Source organism: Quercus robur, chromosome 2, assembly GCF_932294415.1.
Source record: "Quercus robur chromosome 2, dhQueRobu3.1, whole genome shotgun sequence".
In the NCBI taxonomy this organism is placed as follows: Eukaryota; Viridiplantae; Streptophyta; class Magnoliopsida; order Fagales; family Fagaceae; genus Quercus; species Quercus robur.
The window spans coordinates 46627585-46643827 of NC_065535.1; the positions used below are offsets into that span (position 1 = coordinate 46627585).

The following is a 16243-nucleotide window of genomic DNA, read 5'->3' on the forward strand; positions in this document are numbered from 1 at the left end:
ATAAAGTATGGAAGACGAGCTAGAAGCATTCTGGAAAAAGCTATCCTTCACTAAAGAAGAGGATAAGCAGATGGTGTTGGGTAGCAATAGCCCAAAAGCAACAAGAGAGTTGGGCAAAAACTGTTTAGTTATTAAAGTGCTATCACGAAGAAGCATCTCACTGATGCACTACGAAAGAACCTTAGAATGGTGTGGAAACCGAATAAGAGTAGACATTGCAGCCGTTGGGAATTTAATGGACAAGTGATAAGTAGACGTTGCAGCCCTCCAACTATTTAAAGTTGGTCGTCCTATGATGACATTATATGAGGTTGAGCAATTCACAACAAGGAAATTCACTTCCTTATTGATTTGTCGTGGGTAAGAGCCAACCATGACTGGTAGGGAAATAATGCCCACTGGTAGAACCTTCATTCCTCCAAACCCTATCAAAGGTACATTTGTTGGATGAAGTAATTCCTTGCTAACCCTTATTTGTTGGAAGGCCGGATAGTAGAGGATATCCACACAACTCCCATTATCTACTAACACTTTTCTTGTTGTGTAATTTGCAATCGTCAAAGTGATAACAATTGCATTGTCATGAGGATGATGTAGTCTCCTTGCATTTTCGTTTGTAAAAGCGGGCTCGTCTACTCTAGGCATCCTTAGTGGGTGGCTAGTGAGTTGAACATTTTGAACTACCCGTAAGTAAGTCTTCTTAGCTTTAGACGAACTTCTAGTTGATGTTCCTCCCATAATAATCCTTATTTCTCTAAGTGGCTGACACATTGGTTCTTCTGCTTTGTCTTTCAGTGGTAGCATGTCGTCCTTGTGGTCTCGTCCAAGGAAATTCTTCAATTTTTCCTGCTTAATGAGATCTTCAATTTGCTACTTTAAATCGTAACATTCGTCTGTATCATGCCTATGGTCTCGGTGAAAACCACAATATTCGCTCTTGTTTCGTTTGCTAGGATCTCCCTTCATTTTCTCCAGCCACTTCAAGAATGGGTCGTCCTTGATTTGCATTAGCACTTGGTCGAGCGGGGAATTAAGGGCATATAGTTTGAATTTAGTCTTGAAGACGACCCTACCTTCTTACCGTCTCTATCTTTCTTTTCTCCCGTCCTGGCCTTCTTTGGACGAGGGCCTTACTTTGGATGATGCGAATACTCAGCATCTGCTCATTCAGCCTTTTTCTTCCATTTAGTAATGATCGCGTATTCTGCATTTATGAAGCTTTGGGCTAAGTGAATCGGCTTAGCCATCGTATGTGGCTCTCAGTCATAGAGCTTGTGAATGAATAGATATGAAGTGACTCCATTATGAAAAGCTGCCAACAAGATTTTGTCGTCCATCTCGTCTACCAACAAAGCTTCTCTATTAAAATGACTGTTAAAAGATTGAAAACTTCCATTCTCCCCTTGCTTTATGTTCAACAGACTGGACGAAGAACGATTGTGTCTTTGACCTCCGACAAAATTGTTGATAAATAGCTTACTTAACTCCTTTAGGGAGGTTATGGTATTTGGTTGTTTCTTACCTAACCATACCCAGGCTGGGCCTTTGAGCGTGGTAGGGAAGACTCTACACATTATCTCGTCTAGAACCCCTTGGAGGTGCATAATAGTCTTGAACGTGGAAATGTGATCACATGGATCTCGTGTTCTATCATATGAGTCTAGGGTAGGCAATTTGAACTTGGATGGCAAGGTGTGACTGGTGATGGACGCAGTGAAAGGAGAATCCATTCTGTGGATGAGATCATCCACATGGTTGGTCATTCTCATGTAGTCTCTCATCTCTTCCATGGCCTTTTTCATCTGATCCATCTCCTTCTCTAGATGTGGCATCCTATGTGTGACGGTGCCTCTTGACTACTTTACACCCTCAGCATTATTCTTTGCTTCTCCAACCTCTGAATTCTGACCAGGACCTTCCATTTGCTGCTGGCGATGTTGCTTATGCTTGTTAACTTCTTGAGTTAACTCTTGGTTTTGGTGCGTCAAGTTTGCCATGGCAGCCGCCATAGACTGCAGCTGTTGCTAGACAGATGCTTGTAGCGGAGCCGTTGTTAGTGGCAGTGCACAGTTGGAATGATTGGAAGCATTTCCACACTCCTGGTGGTCTGGACTCATAGCCATTGACCTAGTCCGGACTATGCAGCCTTTTTTTTTTCTTAGAAAGCAAGGTAATTAAAACACAAAGCTCCCTACAGACAATGCCAATTGATGATACATGAAAATTAATAGGCTAAATGCTCCAAGCTATGATAACGGTTTGATGACTAGAAGAGAAAGAAAGATTGTCAAGGGTGACTGGAGTGAACCAGCCAAGGACCCTCTGATGGTTAAGTCAGTTTTCTCTCTAGAACATAAGGATAGTGAGTAAGTGAATAGTAGAACGTACCTTGGGTTGATAGAGTTAGATCCCTTTTATAGAGAGTTTTTAGTGGGTCTACTTGCTCGGATCCACTACCATCATGGGAGATGTGTGTGATTAGTGGAGAAAATGGAGCGAATTTCGGGGAATCCTCCCCACATTTTGGAATGATAGATCATGGTCTGATAGCTTGGTGTTTGTAGAAAAATACTTTGAAATTTACTAAGTGTCATTTGGTCGTCCATGCCTTTGTGTGACCCTCCATCAACTTGCATTAAACTTAATAGCATGAAATTTTGCATAAGTTGTATTAGGCTTTTTTCTCATGCATCATGCCAAGTGATTAAGGATTTTTACTTAATGGTATTGTTTCATGAATAACTATTTTAGTCATTTCATCAATAAAATTTGATCTTGGAAAAAACTGAAAAAAAAAAATGAAGAAAGAAATCCATTACAAGTTGCAGTTTTGTTGTTTTTGAGAATAAAAGATTCCATTTAGCTGAGCTATCTAGCATTATTCAAAAAGTATAATTGATAATATGATCTTTTAATTGTCGATGAACTTTACAATAAATGGCTATTACTTTGATAGATTTAATTGAATTTTGTGTTTAATTTATAGACTGTAATCATTCCTGAGTATCATTGAGGCAAATTACCTTTGACTTGTAAACTGTATTTCTGATGTGGTGGGCTGTTGATTTGGAGCAAGCGGGTGGCTTGCATGATGATATAAGGTGGTGTACATTAATATTGGGAGTGTTGATTGTTTTGTGAATATTGTATTTAACCCTTAGTATGTGCATTACTAAAATGGTGTTGTAGGTGAAATTCATAAATCATTATGTAGTAATGAAATTCAAAGTCTAGCAATGAATGTAGTTTTGATCCTTTCACTCTTGATGTTTAGCTTAGATTATGTCTTGTTCTTGTAGCAGAAGAATCATCCTGAAATTTCTTTTCAATTTTGGTGATGAAGTTTTCCATAAACTCATTTTAACATGTGTGTGTACTTTGGTCCTTTTTTACTAGAAATTTAAGGCATGGTATTGAGGAAGTTGTAGAGCTCATAAGAGACAAACAAGTGAAAAATGTCAAGTATTTTCTCTTGTCTTGCTTCCCTTGAATGCTTGTTGCATGCCAAGTGTTTGGTAAATTACCTTTATGAGTTATGAGATTGGATTACTTGACTTTTGGTTATGATAATTGTTATACGAGGTTATGGGTTGCATTCCTAGTTATTAATATATGCTAACACATGTAGCTTTAAGGTTTATCTGTACACTATCTTATATTGAGTATTCTTTTTTCTAAAAAACTTAAACTACTATAGCTAGAGGTATGTTTATTTTATTCCGCAACTCTAAATTTATTCTTACATTTGATATCAGAGTCATCTTTCATGTGATTTTGTTATTAGAATATGTATATAATGTATTCAATTGGTAATGGATTAGTCTTATTGTGTTATTTAGTAACATTGTTGTTAAATATTTAGGTTGGTGATGATGTGAGTGACCATTCTCCTACTACGCAACAACCGTCATCAGAGGACTATCATTAGGAAATATGCTGCTTGTATTATTTTTTTTTCCCGATTTTAGGACTATTTAATTTATTCAATTGCACTATCTGTAATAAATAATTTACAACTATAATATGATATTCTAAACATTTGAAATGGCTTGTGTTGGGCATAACAATTAATATAGCTAGAAATTTTATTGTTGTATTATATTAAATTGATTGTTTGATTATTGTGGGGTCTATATTGCGTGCGTAAACTAGATCCAGTCCAGCATCTAATATTGATTTTTGTCTAGCTAGCAATAGGTTGTGAAAGCAAAATGCAGAGGAAATTTATGTGCTTGACAAAAAAAGAAAAAGAAAAAAAAAAGACCTATAGCGGCGGTCTTGAAACTGCTAGTATAGGCTATATAGGAAAATTATAAAAATTCCTATAGTGGTGATTTTGAAATGGTAGGTATAGACCACTCCTAATACAGCAGTTTTAAGTTTTGAAAAAGCTCTGGTATTAGGGCTGTCCATCAACCCATTAGACCCGATCCACTTGCCCGACTCAATGACCCACGGGCGAATCCAAATGCCTAGACGGGTAGAGTGCGGGTCTGTTAATTTTAAAAATCGGTTTTACGAATTGGTTTCGAGTCCCTTGAATTCTAAACCGTATAAACTGATTCGACCGTCCAAAATTTTAAAAAGAAAAATCTTTGACCTAGGTTTCTCATTTACATTGAAGTCTGAACATGCATTACACGCCTCCTCATCCCCTTTCTCAAAAACAAAAACACACCTCAAGGCCTTCAACCATTATTAGTTTCAGAAAAATTTCTCTCTCTCTGATGTGTCTATCAAATCCCTAACCCTAACCTTATTACTGCCGCCGTCGACCGTTGCCAAGTTGGGCTCTACTGTCGTCCCTAACCTTAGCCTCCTTACTGCAGCCCCTAAACCTAGCCTCCTCACTACCACCGTTGCCGAGTTTGGTCTATTGCCACTGTCGTTGACTCAAAGTTCAACTTGAAACTCCATATATTGATGAATCCGTCCTCTGATGTACTTGAAATCTCCTCTAATCTTGTGTAGTCTGTGGGTTAGTAAAAACAATTTTTTTTTTTTTTTTTTTTTTAAATTGTATTGATCTTGTGGATGTGGCACTGGTGGGGGGAGGAATGGTGGTGGTGATGTGGGTTTAGTCTTTATCTCCCACTTTTTCGTTTCAGTCTATGGATCTGGAGTTTTTGTTATTTGGGTCTTTTTTGTTTCAATTTATGGATCAGGTGATTTTGTTATTTGGGTTTTGATTTCTTTGTTGTTTGGGTTCTGATTTCTCTCTTATTGGGATTTAGACCTAAAATCACCCGTCGGTTTCAACCCCCTCAACCGATGACTCGCACCACCGGGTTCGACCCAAACATTCGGTTGGCCACAGGTCCCTTTTCCATTCACCCGATTTGATCGGGTCGGTTGCAGGTCAACCACAAACCCGATCTAACCCAACCCTTGGATAGCCCTAGTTGGTATTGGGGTTCCAAAACCGCCATTAAATGTTATATTAGAAAAATATAAAAATGCCTATAGTGGAGGTTTAAAACCGCTGGTATAGGTTCAACCTACTACGATGGTTTTCAATTTCTAAAAAGCACAAGTATAGGGTTACAAAACCGTCGATATAGGTTATTCCGGCAATTTCTAAAAAATGCCGGTATAGGATTACAAAACCGCTGGGACCTATTGCTCGTTGGGTAGCGCTATGCACCGGGATAGGCCATTTGGGTCTATACCAACAGTTTTTTGGGCTATAGCCGCAGTTTAAAAATGCTGCTATAGGCCCAATTTTTTGTAGTGCCACATTTAACAGAGCTGTATCTCAGGTCAGGTGAATGGAAAGTGGTTGGATTTTGGTTAAGATCTTTGGTTTTCTTTTCTTCGTCATATTTTTAAAAATATTGGGAAAAAAAAATGCTCAACTAATCGAGCTATATTATTAATTTATTTGTATAGCCAAACAATCATCACTCTAAAAAAAAGCCGTCTCCTTACCTAATACTACAAACAATGGTCTCTGGACAATATGTCATAAATTGCTCATCTTAGCATTTTTTTTTTTTCTACCGTAATAATAGTCTAACATTCATAAAATAAAATTTGTATATTTGTAATAGGAATGTATCTCCAAAATAAAAATGTAATACGAATGAAATGGAATTAATTACTCCTCCAAAAAGAAAAAAGAAAGAAAAGAAAATTGAATAATTAGATACAATATTTGGTATATATGGCGTACGTTGCTGTTGATGGATTGAAATTTTTGAAGAGATCGTATTACAGACAGACAGATACCATTTCAAGGTCTTGGCAGTGACCAATGAGCATGTGGAGAGTCATACGATTTGTTACTTCTATTATTAAAAATAAAATAAAAACAGAGAGAGAGAGAACTAATAACGTGATACCCATCTCTGGATCTCTCTCCATAGAGCCTCTCATCAGGGAAAAATCTGTAGTAGTACTACTACTATATGACTAATTAGTGCATATAATCAAAAGTCAGATCCTCGTCCTTTATTAAAAAAAAGACGAGAAATTTTTGTAAAACATGGGATCATATGTAAAAATATAAAACACAAAATTGAAGTGATTCAAAATATAAAAATAAAAAGAAAGAGATTTGACATTAGTTTGGTGGTAGAGGTAGTTGAAGAAGAAGAAGAACTAGTAATACAATTCCAAGCGCCTGGAACACAAAGTACAGAAATACTTCCTCTTGATCTTGAAGCAAATAGGCAGAAAACAGAAGTTCCACTGCCTCTCAACATCCATAGCTTGCACTTTACCTCTACAATAAGGGCATGATCCAGGTGCTTGCTGCCTCCCCAACTCCCTCTCTTCCCCATCACAAACAAACAGAAACCACATTTCCTTTTCTTTTTCTTTTAAACTTTTCTTAATCAACACAACACAACTTAACTTGGGTCTTTGACTCTTTGGTCTGTTTCCCTTAAAATGACTCGTTAATACGCTGTCCGACACTATTTATATATTATTATAATAGAGAGAGCCTAGGGGCCCGTTTGGTTATAGAGTTCAAAAATTATTGTTTAAAAAGATGTGAAAATTGTAGTTTAAAAAGTGTTATTGAAATATATGTTTTTAGTGTTTATAAAACAAAAAAATGTGTTTGGTATCATGGTTTAAGTAACATGTTTCAGTGTTCAAAAACATAAAATATGTGTTTGGTATGTGTGTGTTAGATGGTAAAAAAAAGCTGAATAAAGTACAAAATAAATATTTTTTAAATTAGCAAAGTACAAAAAAAATATAAAATATTGTTTAAAAGCTGACCGGTACTGTTCACTGTGTGTGAAAAAGCTGACCGGTACTGTTCACCTTAATTACGAAAATGCCACTCAGCAATGTTTTTTGTTGTTCAAAATCACTCCCAAACTGATTTCAAAAACTATTGTTTGAAACATATGTTTTGAGCAATATTTTTTAAACAATACTTTTTTAAATCAATGAACAAACATATTTTTTTTTGTTTTTGAACAATATTGTTTAGTGTTTAAACACTAAACAATATGTTTTGAAATCAATAACCAAACACCCTCTAGGCCGCCCGGTGGTGTTGTTTACTTTAGTTGCCCACAAGAATATTCCAATCACAATTTCTAGGTTTTACTTTTTACCATAATTTCATGTTTAATCAAATTTTCTTTTTCTTTTTGGCTACTTTACTTGACAAATAATTATGTTTCCCCGCTCCCACCAAATCTATTTTCCAAATCAGGAAAGGGCAAATAAGACAAAAATCGTTTATGCCTCACCCAAAATGACAGGAAATTCTTAGCTAGTCCGGACTACAATGTCAGCTTGTAGTCCTAGCTGACCTTGTAGTCCCAGCCATAAATAAAATACACCTTATTAAAAACTGATGACATAAGCTTATCTTCCATGTCATTCCACTGCAATTTGATATTCTAACGTCCGTTTAACCTGTCAATTCTGAGATAGATTCAAATTAGCAAATTCAAATTTGAGATGAAAATGGGCGGGTATTGAAATTTTCACATTGAAAACTTCCAAATTGGTTTATGGAATATCAGAATACGTTTTCCTCTTCCATGGGATCATTTTCCACAAATGCCAAACAAAATGTATTTCTGTCAAAGTTGGGTCATCTTCTACAATTCCCACTTGGCAACGACGGCAACCTCGACACTTGCCCTCTCATCGCTTCACCTTTCCTCCCCGTAATCCGTGGCCTTTTCATCGTAGATAGAAAAATGCTTTAATGGGAAATCCAAAATCCTTCTAGATGCTAAGGTATGTTGTTCCTCCAACAAAGGATGATAATGCTTGCTCCAAGATTCAAGCAATCACAAATCTTTCAAGCAATGATAGTCTATTTCCCTTTGTTTTGGTATGTCGAATTTCCCGGATTTTCTTGGCCATGAAATTTTCTGCCATGGATGTTCTTGATGATTTTTTTTTGGTTTCTTTTGATACCCATGTTGATCTTTTTGATGATTATGGTTAGTGTTTGATGGAATGATGTATCTTGAATGAAATTTGTTTTGGTATTTAGAAATTCATGAACAATTGATATCACAACTTGTGTTCATTCCTTCTATACTCAACGTGTTTGATAAAATGTCCCAAAAGAAAAGGCTTTGTCATCTTTAAAGAATTTGGGTATGGACCTTTTGTGAAATTTGTTTATTTCCATGAGAGAAACTTAGCTCAATCACCAAGACTTAGTCTTGGACATGTTATCATGCTCTATACACTAGATCAAGATTAGTGCAATGACCATTCTATAACTTTTGTTCCTTGTTTTTTAGTGTTGTGATCTTTTTTTGGTCTCTACATGTATACATGCATTACGGTGTGCAAAGTGAATCTAAATAGAAATTTTACATACATTTTGGTTCTTTTCCAGTATCTTGGGGTTACTCATGTACTTATTTGATAAAATGCATGCTATTCTTGGGTTTATGATTGGAATCTTCCAAGTGCTTTTTGTTTCTTCATTTATAAATTTTCAAAATTGGTATAGATTTGTCACACTCAAATATTGATATTTGGTAATTGATTCGTAAATTTCTCTTTGAGTTTGAATTTTCATTCATTTGCATTTGTTTTTTGGTTGCTTGCAAAATTTTGATTTTCCCACAATGCTTTCTTGGCACATATACATGGGGAGTGGTGTTATGCCTTTGTGAACAAAATCTTATTTTCACAACTAAAGGTAATAATTGATACTATAAATCATTCATGTTATGCCTTCTCAATTGCCTGTTTTACTATTGAGTTTTATATTTTTATTAAATAAAGATAGAAGTCGGGCATTAGGCATCATTAGCCCTTTTTTTTTTTTTTTTTTTTGAGGTTCAAAGATTGACTTTTATAACAAAAGAAAATGGAGTACAACAGTACGCAGAGAAAGACCAGATACAACAGGGCATGATTACAAGCTTTCTAGGAAAATCAAAGAGGCTATAAAAGGGGGATTAACTCCCTTCCACACTGAAGTAACATTGCTCTACCTAGCATTTTGGGCAAGCTCGTGGGCAACCTTGTTGTAATCCCTTTTCAAGTGTTGAAAACTACAGCTAGAGAAGGTGCCACAGGCAAGCTGGATTCCTTGAATGAGGTGGCCTGCTTTGTTGCCAGTGATGCCTTCATTGATGGCTTGAATGACATTTAGAGCATCAGATTCAAAGATGACCTAGGATAGCTCCATTTCTTGTGCAAGAAGAACTCCCTGCTCAAGAGCAAGTATCTTCGTAACTTCTGCAAAGAAGTGGGACTGAAGAATCCTGCTAAGTGCAGCAACGGGGTGGCCTTTGTCATCCTTAATAATGACCCCGATGCAAGAGTGGCAGCCATCATTGGCAGAGGCACCATCCACATTAATTTTAAAGTGTCCTTTTGGGGGCTTCAACCAACTTTGTGGGGAAGTTTGAGGAGGGGGGTCTGAGGTTGTTGCCGCCTTGTATTTAGCTAGCATGTTCCTCCCCAGTTCCAAGATTTGCCTCGGGTGGGAACCAAGCTCATCATGGAGAATTTGGTTTCTGTTGAACCAAATTGCCCAAGCAGTAGCAAGGAATGATTCTAAGGCTCCCAAACAGCCTTCTGATATGAGGTGTAGTGATGAGTCCAAAAAGCTCCAATAAACCGTGAAGGGGGATTTTGGTTTCCTTAGACCAAAGCTGCCATACCTGATCGACAAAATCCCAGGGAGTAGTGCAAGATGGATGGTTTCAGGTGCCTTCCCACATATTTGACAGGTACCTTGAGTGTTGATGCCTTTGTGGCCAAGGTTCTCAAGTGTGGGGAGACGATTGACACAAGCTCTCCAAGCAAAAATTTTTATTTTTGCAAGAAGCTTTAAATGCCACAGGTTTCACCATAGCGGGGTTCTTGGGTCTCCCGAAGAGCTCTCGCCATCCTCCAAGTTGTCAAACAGCTTAAAAGCAATGTGGTAGGCACTTTTCACAGTGAATTCCCCTTTCTTGTTTCCCAACCAAATGATGTTGTCGTTAGGCAAGTTGTAGCTAAGGGGGATTTTGAGGATAGTCTCAACCTCAAAGGGAAGGAAGGTAGCTCTAAGTGTTTCCACTTTCCACCATCTTGTGTCTTGGTAAATGAGGGCAGAAACCATGAGGTATTCAACAGTGTTTCTAAGTGGGGAGATGACTTTATATGTGGATGGGGTGGGCAGCCACTTGTCATTCCAAATGTGGATGAGCTTCCCATTCCTAACCCTCTATCTAGTACCTTCTTTGATCACCCTCAGGCTGCTATGTATACTTCTCCAAGAATATGAGGGTGAAGCACCAAGCTTCGCATTGAGAAAGTCCCTGGTTAGGAAATATCTAGCTTTAAGCACTCTAGCCACCAAAGAGTCCGGGTTTGAGAGAATTCTCCATGCTTGCTTGGCTAGCATTGCTAGGTTAAATGCTTGAAGGTTATGGAACCCCATACCCCCCTTGTTCTTTGACTTACACATCCTCCGCCAACTAACCCAAGCAATTTTCGCCTCCTAACCTTTTTAACCCCATAAAAAATTCCTCATCATGTTTTCTAGGTCTTCGCAAAGCCCCTTTGGGAGTAAGAAACAGCTCATGGTATAGGTTAGCACTGCTTGAGCTACTGCCTTGATCAGAATTTCTCTTCCTCCTATTGAGAGAAGCTTCCCTTTCCAACCAGCAAGCTTTTGCCCCACTCTTTGCTTTATATCAGTAAAAACAAGTGACTTTGATCTACCAATAATGGAAGGTAGACTGAGATATTTGGTGTGGTGAGAGTCCTGCATTGTCCCCAAAGTGGCAAGAGTATCATCTTTCACTTCTTGGGGTGTGTTTGGGGAGAAGAAAATTGAAGACTTATCTGTATTGATCTTTTGTCCTGATGCTTCCTCGTATCTCTGGAGGATTTTTTTGAGCTCCCAACATTCACTGTTAGAGGTTTTGCAAAAGAGAATACTATCATCTGCGAAGAAGAGGTGGGCTATTTTAGGACAGCCCCTGCAAACCGAAAGGCCATTGATGAGCCGGTTCCTTGCAGCCTCCTAGATTAAGCTTGATAGGCCTTCGGCACACAAGAGGAACAGACTTGGAGATAAGGGATCCCCCTGACGTAGGCCCCTGGTTGGGATTATGTTCCCATAAGTCGCCCCATTGATGATGACTGAATAAGAAACTAAAGTTATGCATTACATGATCAAGTTGATCCATCTTAGGTTGAAGCCCATTCTTACCATGACACTTTTGACGAAACTCTACTTCACTTGGTTAAATGCTTTTCTCATGTCGAGTTTAATAGCCATGAAGTTGTCCTTACCCAAAGTTTTATGATTTAGATAATGCATGAGCTCAAATGCAACTAAAACATTGTCCATGATAAGTTAGTCAGAGGTGAAGGCGCTTTGGTTTTCCGAGATGAGTTGTGGGAGGAGTGCTTTGAGGCGGTTGATAAGTGTTTTTGAGATGAGCAATATCACATTATAGAGGCTGATTGGTTTGAACTCAGTCATGCACTTGGGGTTTTTAGTTTTAGAGACCAGGGCTATGTTGATTTTGTTTAGGTCTCCAATAAGGAGGTTATGGTTCAGTACATTCAGGACCATATTAACCACACTATCTCCAACAATGCTCAAATACTTTTGCTAGAACACAACAGACATGCCATCGGGCCCTGGGGCTTTTGTGGGGTGTATTTGTTTTGTTAGGACATATGTGTTTCACTTGTTAGGAACATATGTCATTCTTTTATGTAATTAGCTTATCCTTTGACAAAACGCACTTTACTTGTATTTGGGTAGATTTAGGATGTTTTTAAATATTTCAAGAAACCTTGTTTCAAGATCAAGTATTGAAGCCTTCAAGTCTGTTCAAGAAAACAAGTTCGTTGTGCAAAATCATTAAAGCTTGACAGCTGGCTCGACAACTGCATCTATCGAGCTTAAGGAAGCTGTTCTACATTCGGTGTGCTCGACACCTTCTCGACAGCTGCTCGACACCTTTTATCTGTCGAGATTTAAGATTTTCAGAATTCCAATCTGATTTTCTTGGGATCCGTGAATTTGTCTTTGGCCTTTCTTTTCTCCTAACCCTAGACATATAAAAGGATCAGTTTAAGGGCCATCAAACAGTTCACAAGTTGCACAAGCTTTGAGCAAACTCTGTTCAAGCAAATTGTGACCGGAGACGAAGTTCTTGCCCTAGTTCATCTCTTTCTCTTGAAGAAGTTGCTGTGTATGTGCACTGTAGGGTTTTATGACCAAGCATCTTCTTGATCTTCATCGTGTGGATGAACTGAAGAACTTTGCAACCAACAACCTTCTTAGTTGGTGATTGAAGTCACGTACTGGGATCCGCGCAATTGGTTAGTCACGTACTTGGGAGTCATGCATCAAAAGGGGATCTGTCACTACAGAAAAAGTCCAATTGGGTATTGGGGTAAGGGTTCAATTGTAGGTTGGTAAGGTACTTGGATTCCTTTACTTGTAACCGCTTGTTGTGATAATAGTGGAGTTTCGGGAGTGGTGACTTGAAAATCACCCGGTGGGGTTTTTGCTGTTAGGTTTTCCCCATTCGTAAACAAATCACCATATTATTTATTTTCCGCTGCATATTTAGTTTATTGGTGATTTGTTTGTGCTACCACGCGTTTGCATGATAAATTGATTAATTAATAACTTAGCTAATTAATTAATTAATTTCTATCACAAGGGGTCATTTAGTTTGTGGCCTATCATGTTTGAGGGCAGCCACCACTTCTTCCCTTGTGAAGTCTTTTGCAAGCTCGGTATTCATCTCTTCTATTACTCTTGTCGGTATGGCAGCTGTGGTTTCTTTTATGTTGCTCAGATCAGAAATGGTGTAAATGCCTTCAAAATAGGATGTAGCTACTTAAACTAAACTCTCCTTCTCGTCGCACCAAACCCCATTATTATTCCATAGTCCTGAGATAGTGATTTGTTGCCTCCTCTTTGAGGTTTGGACATGGAAGAACTTAGTATTTTTGTCTCCCTCCCTTAGCCAGTGTGCCTTGGATCTTTGCCTCCAGTATAACTTCTCATCATCAAGTAAGTTATTAATTTCGCTTCTAAAGCTATTAATTTCTATACTCAAAGAACCATTTCCATTATGCTGAGCAAGTGAGGATAAAGCTTTCCTCTTCTTTTGGAGCATTTTCGAAATTTGCCCATACACAGTAGAATTCCAGGCAGCAAGTTCTGCTGCACAAGCTGTAATGTTTTGGGCCATGCCTTCCGGGGTATCAAGGCTACTCCCCATTCCCTAGCATGATTCAATGACGGATTTTCAATCCTCCCTTTTAGTCCACATGGCTTCAAAATGAAAACACTTACCTCAGGGTTGGTGAATTTTGGAGGGGTTGGTTAACAGCAGTGCACAATGATCCCATGTTGAATCAATTAGGTGGTGAAATTTTGTTGCCCCAAAATTGGTTATCCAATCCATGGTGGCCAAGGCCCTGTCCAACCTCAGACAAATTCTAGCTTTCCCCTCCTGCATGTTAATCTAAGTGAAATCCAGCCCATGGTAACCCAAGTCCTGAAACCCACAGTAATCAACTACGTTCCTGAAACTTGACATTTGTTGTTGGGATCGAGTGACATCTCCAAATTTTTCTTCCATAAATGGAATTTCGTTAAAATCCGCAAAACAGAGCCATGGCAATTGAAATTGATTATGGAGAAAAGGCTAAAAGGTTCCAAGATTCATACCTTTTGTGCATGTTTGGGTGGCCATAGAAGCCAGTGACTCTCCATTTGAATCCATTGTCTGTTTCAGTGACCACTGCATTGATATGGTTCTTAGTATAGAACTTGATTTCTAGATCCACCTCTCTGGACCAAAGAAGGGCTAGGCCTCCACTCTTGTCGCTGTTAGGAACTATAAGACCGTTTGCAAAGCCAATTTTGTTTTTGATTCTCTCTATGCACCTTGTTTTCGATTTTGTCTCCAATAGGAAGACTATTCTGGGATTCCATCGCCGCACCATGTCGTGTAGCGCTCTAACTGATCGAGGGGTCCCAAGTCCCCAGCAATTCCAACTCGGGGGATTCATTAGCCTTTTTTGTTAGCAAACTTGTGTGCTTTTTAATACACTTCTTGATACAATTAATGATGCAATGGTGGATTAAGAACTTGCATAAGGAGATGGAAAAGGAGATTAAGAAGAGAGGGAATGCATAAGGAAAGAACTGAACAAACAACTGAATTCGCATTGATGATTTTACAATTAGCATCTCACTTATACAATTCCCAATAGCTAAGCAATTAAAAAGTAACTAACTGTAACAGCCATGTAACCAACTATAACTAATTGTAACTGCTGTAACTAACATCTACAAGTGTACACAATAGCTGTAGCAGTAACTAGATAGTCCTATACTAGATAGATGTTACCTTGAAGTGGCTAGATAATAGATTTTTATTGATGAACATTAACCTAATGATTTGTGTTATGATTCAGACAAACTTGGAAGACTCTTCTTTAGAGAAAGGGAGTCTCAACTTACCAAGGATGAAGATGAGGATGAGCAATAGGGCAAGGATGAGGATCAACAAGTTGAACATGAATAAGCTGTCATTATCGGCTTTGGATGAGATGGATAAGTGATGAAGTTCAAGATTGAAGGCTAGCTGGTCTCTTTAGCCAGTAGGATTCATTTGTTGGAGATAGAAATTATTAACAACTTATTTCATAAACTTTTGGAAGTGTAAAGGATAGGATTACACTATTTGCTAGTTAGATGTTATCAAGTTTATGTTATTAGTTGGGTGCCTATCATCAATTACATTAATTTTTAGATATTTGTGTCAGTGTGTAGGAGTTGCATACTTATCAAAAAAAAAAAAAAAGTGTGTGGGAGTCGCAATACAATGATTTTTAATAACTAAATACTCTAATAATCACATTAAATCAATATCTATTTTGTAAGATCAATGGCATTACATTGAAATAATCATTTTGTTATAGAAATTAGATCACCAAGATTAATTTATTTTTCCTTCTCAATATAAATTTGTACTTCAAGTGGCATTATTGGGATCCCATGCTCATGAGCAACATCATGGAGTTGCCCCATTTTCTTAGACATCTCTTAGAGCATTCTCATAAAAAATGCCATTTTGACACACCAAAAACCTACTTTATCCTTTTAGCACATCGTTTTACAATATCTCATTTATCAAATGTTTTATTCTTCCCTTCTATACATTAAAATAATATTTACACCACATTAAAATAATATATTAAACTCCTCCAACAACAACTCCTCCACCACTATCGCAACAACATCGACAACCACTACCGGCACAAACCCACATCCACCAACGGCGCCTTAAATAAAGAAAAAAAAAATCCACAACAACCCAAAAAATAACCACCAAAACTACCCAATAATCTCCACCACAACCACCAAATTGCCGCCACAAACCACAATACCACTGCCACAACTAACCCACAACCCACCACATTCACAAACTTCAAAACCCATCCCAAATCAAACAAACCCACAGCTCAGGCGGCGAGATCGGCTTCAGGCAGCTTCAGGCGAAATCGGTTTCAGCGGCTTGAGGTGGCTTTATGCGAGATCGGCTTCAGGTGGCTTGAGGATGAGAGAGGAATAGAATGAGAGTGAAGAGGGAGCTGTGGAGGACGACTATGGCTCTGGCGAGATCAGCAGCTTTGGTGAGATTGGTAGCTTCGGCGAGATCGGCAAGAGAGAAGAACTCAGATGTAGAGAGAAAAGATGAGATAAAAGAGAGAGAGAAAGTTGGAGTGAATATATGAGAGAGAAAACCCGATGAATAAACAA

The 16243-nt window shown here is 38.1% G+C and overlaps 1 protein-coding gene and 1 long non-coding RNA gene across 2 annotated transcripts; one reads left to right on the forward strand and one right to left on the reverse strand.

Annotated features, from left to right (window-relative positions):
- Positions 1-6107: 6107 nt before the first annotated feature.
- Positions 6108-6873, reverse strand: LOC126706561 (uncharacterized). The gene has a single exon (XM_050406094.1). The coding sequence runs from the start codon at positions 6802-6804 to the stop codon at positions 6601-6603; it is 204 nt and encodes a 67-aa protein (XP_050262051.1). The 5' UTR covers positions 6805-6873; the 3' UTR covers positions 6108-6600.
- Positions 6874-7712: 839 nt separating this feature from the next.
- Positions 7713-15217, forward strand: LOC126713791 (uncharacterized). The gene is made up of 2 exons (XR_007651433.1): positions 7713-8211; positions 14896-15217. It is a non-coding gene; the product is annotated as an uncharacterized LOC126713791 (long non-coding RNA).
- The last annotated feature ends 1026 nt before the right edge of the window (positions 15218-16243 follow it).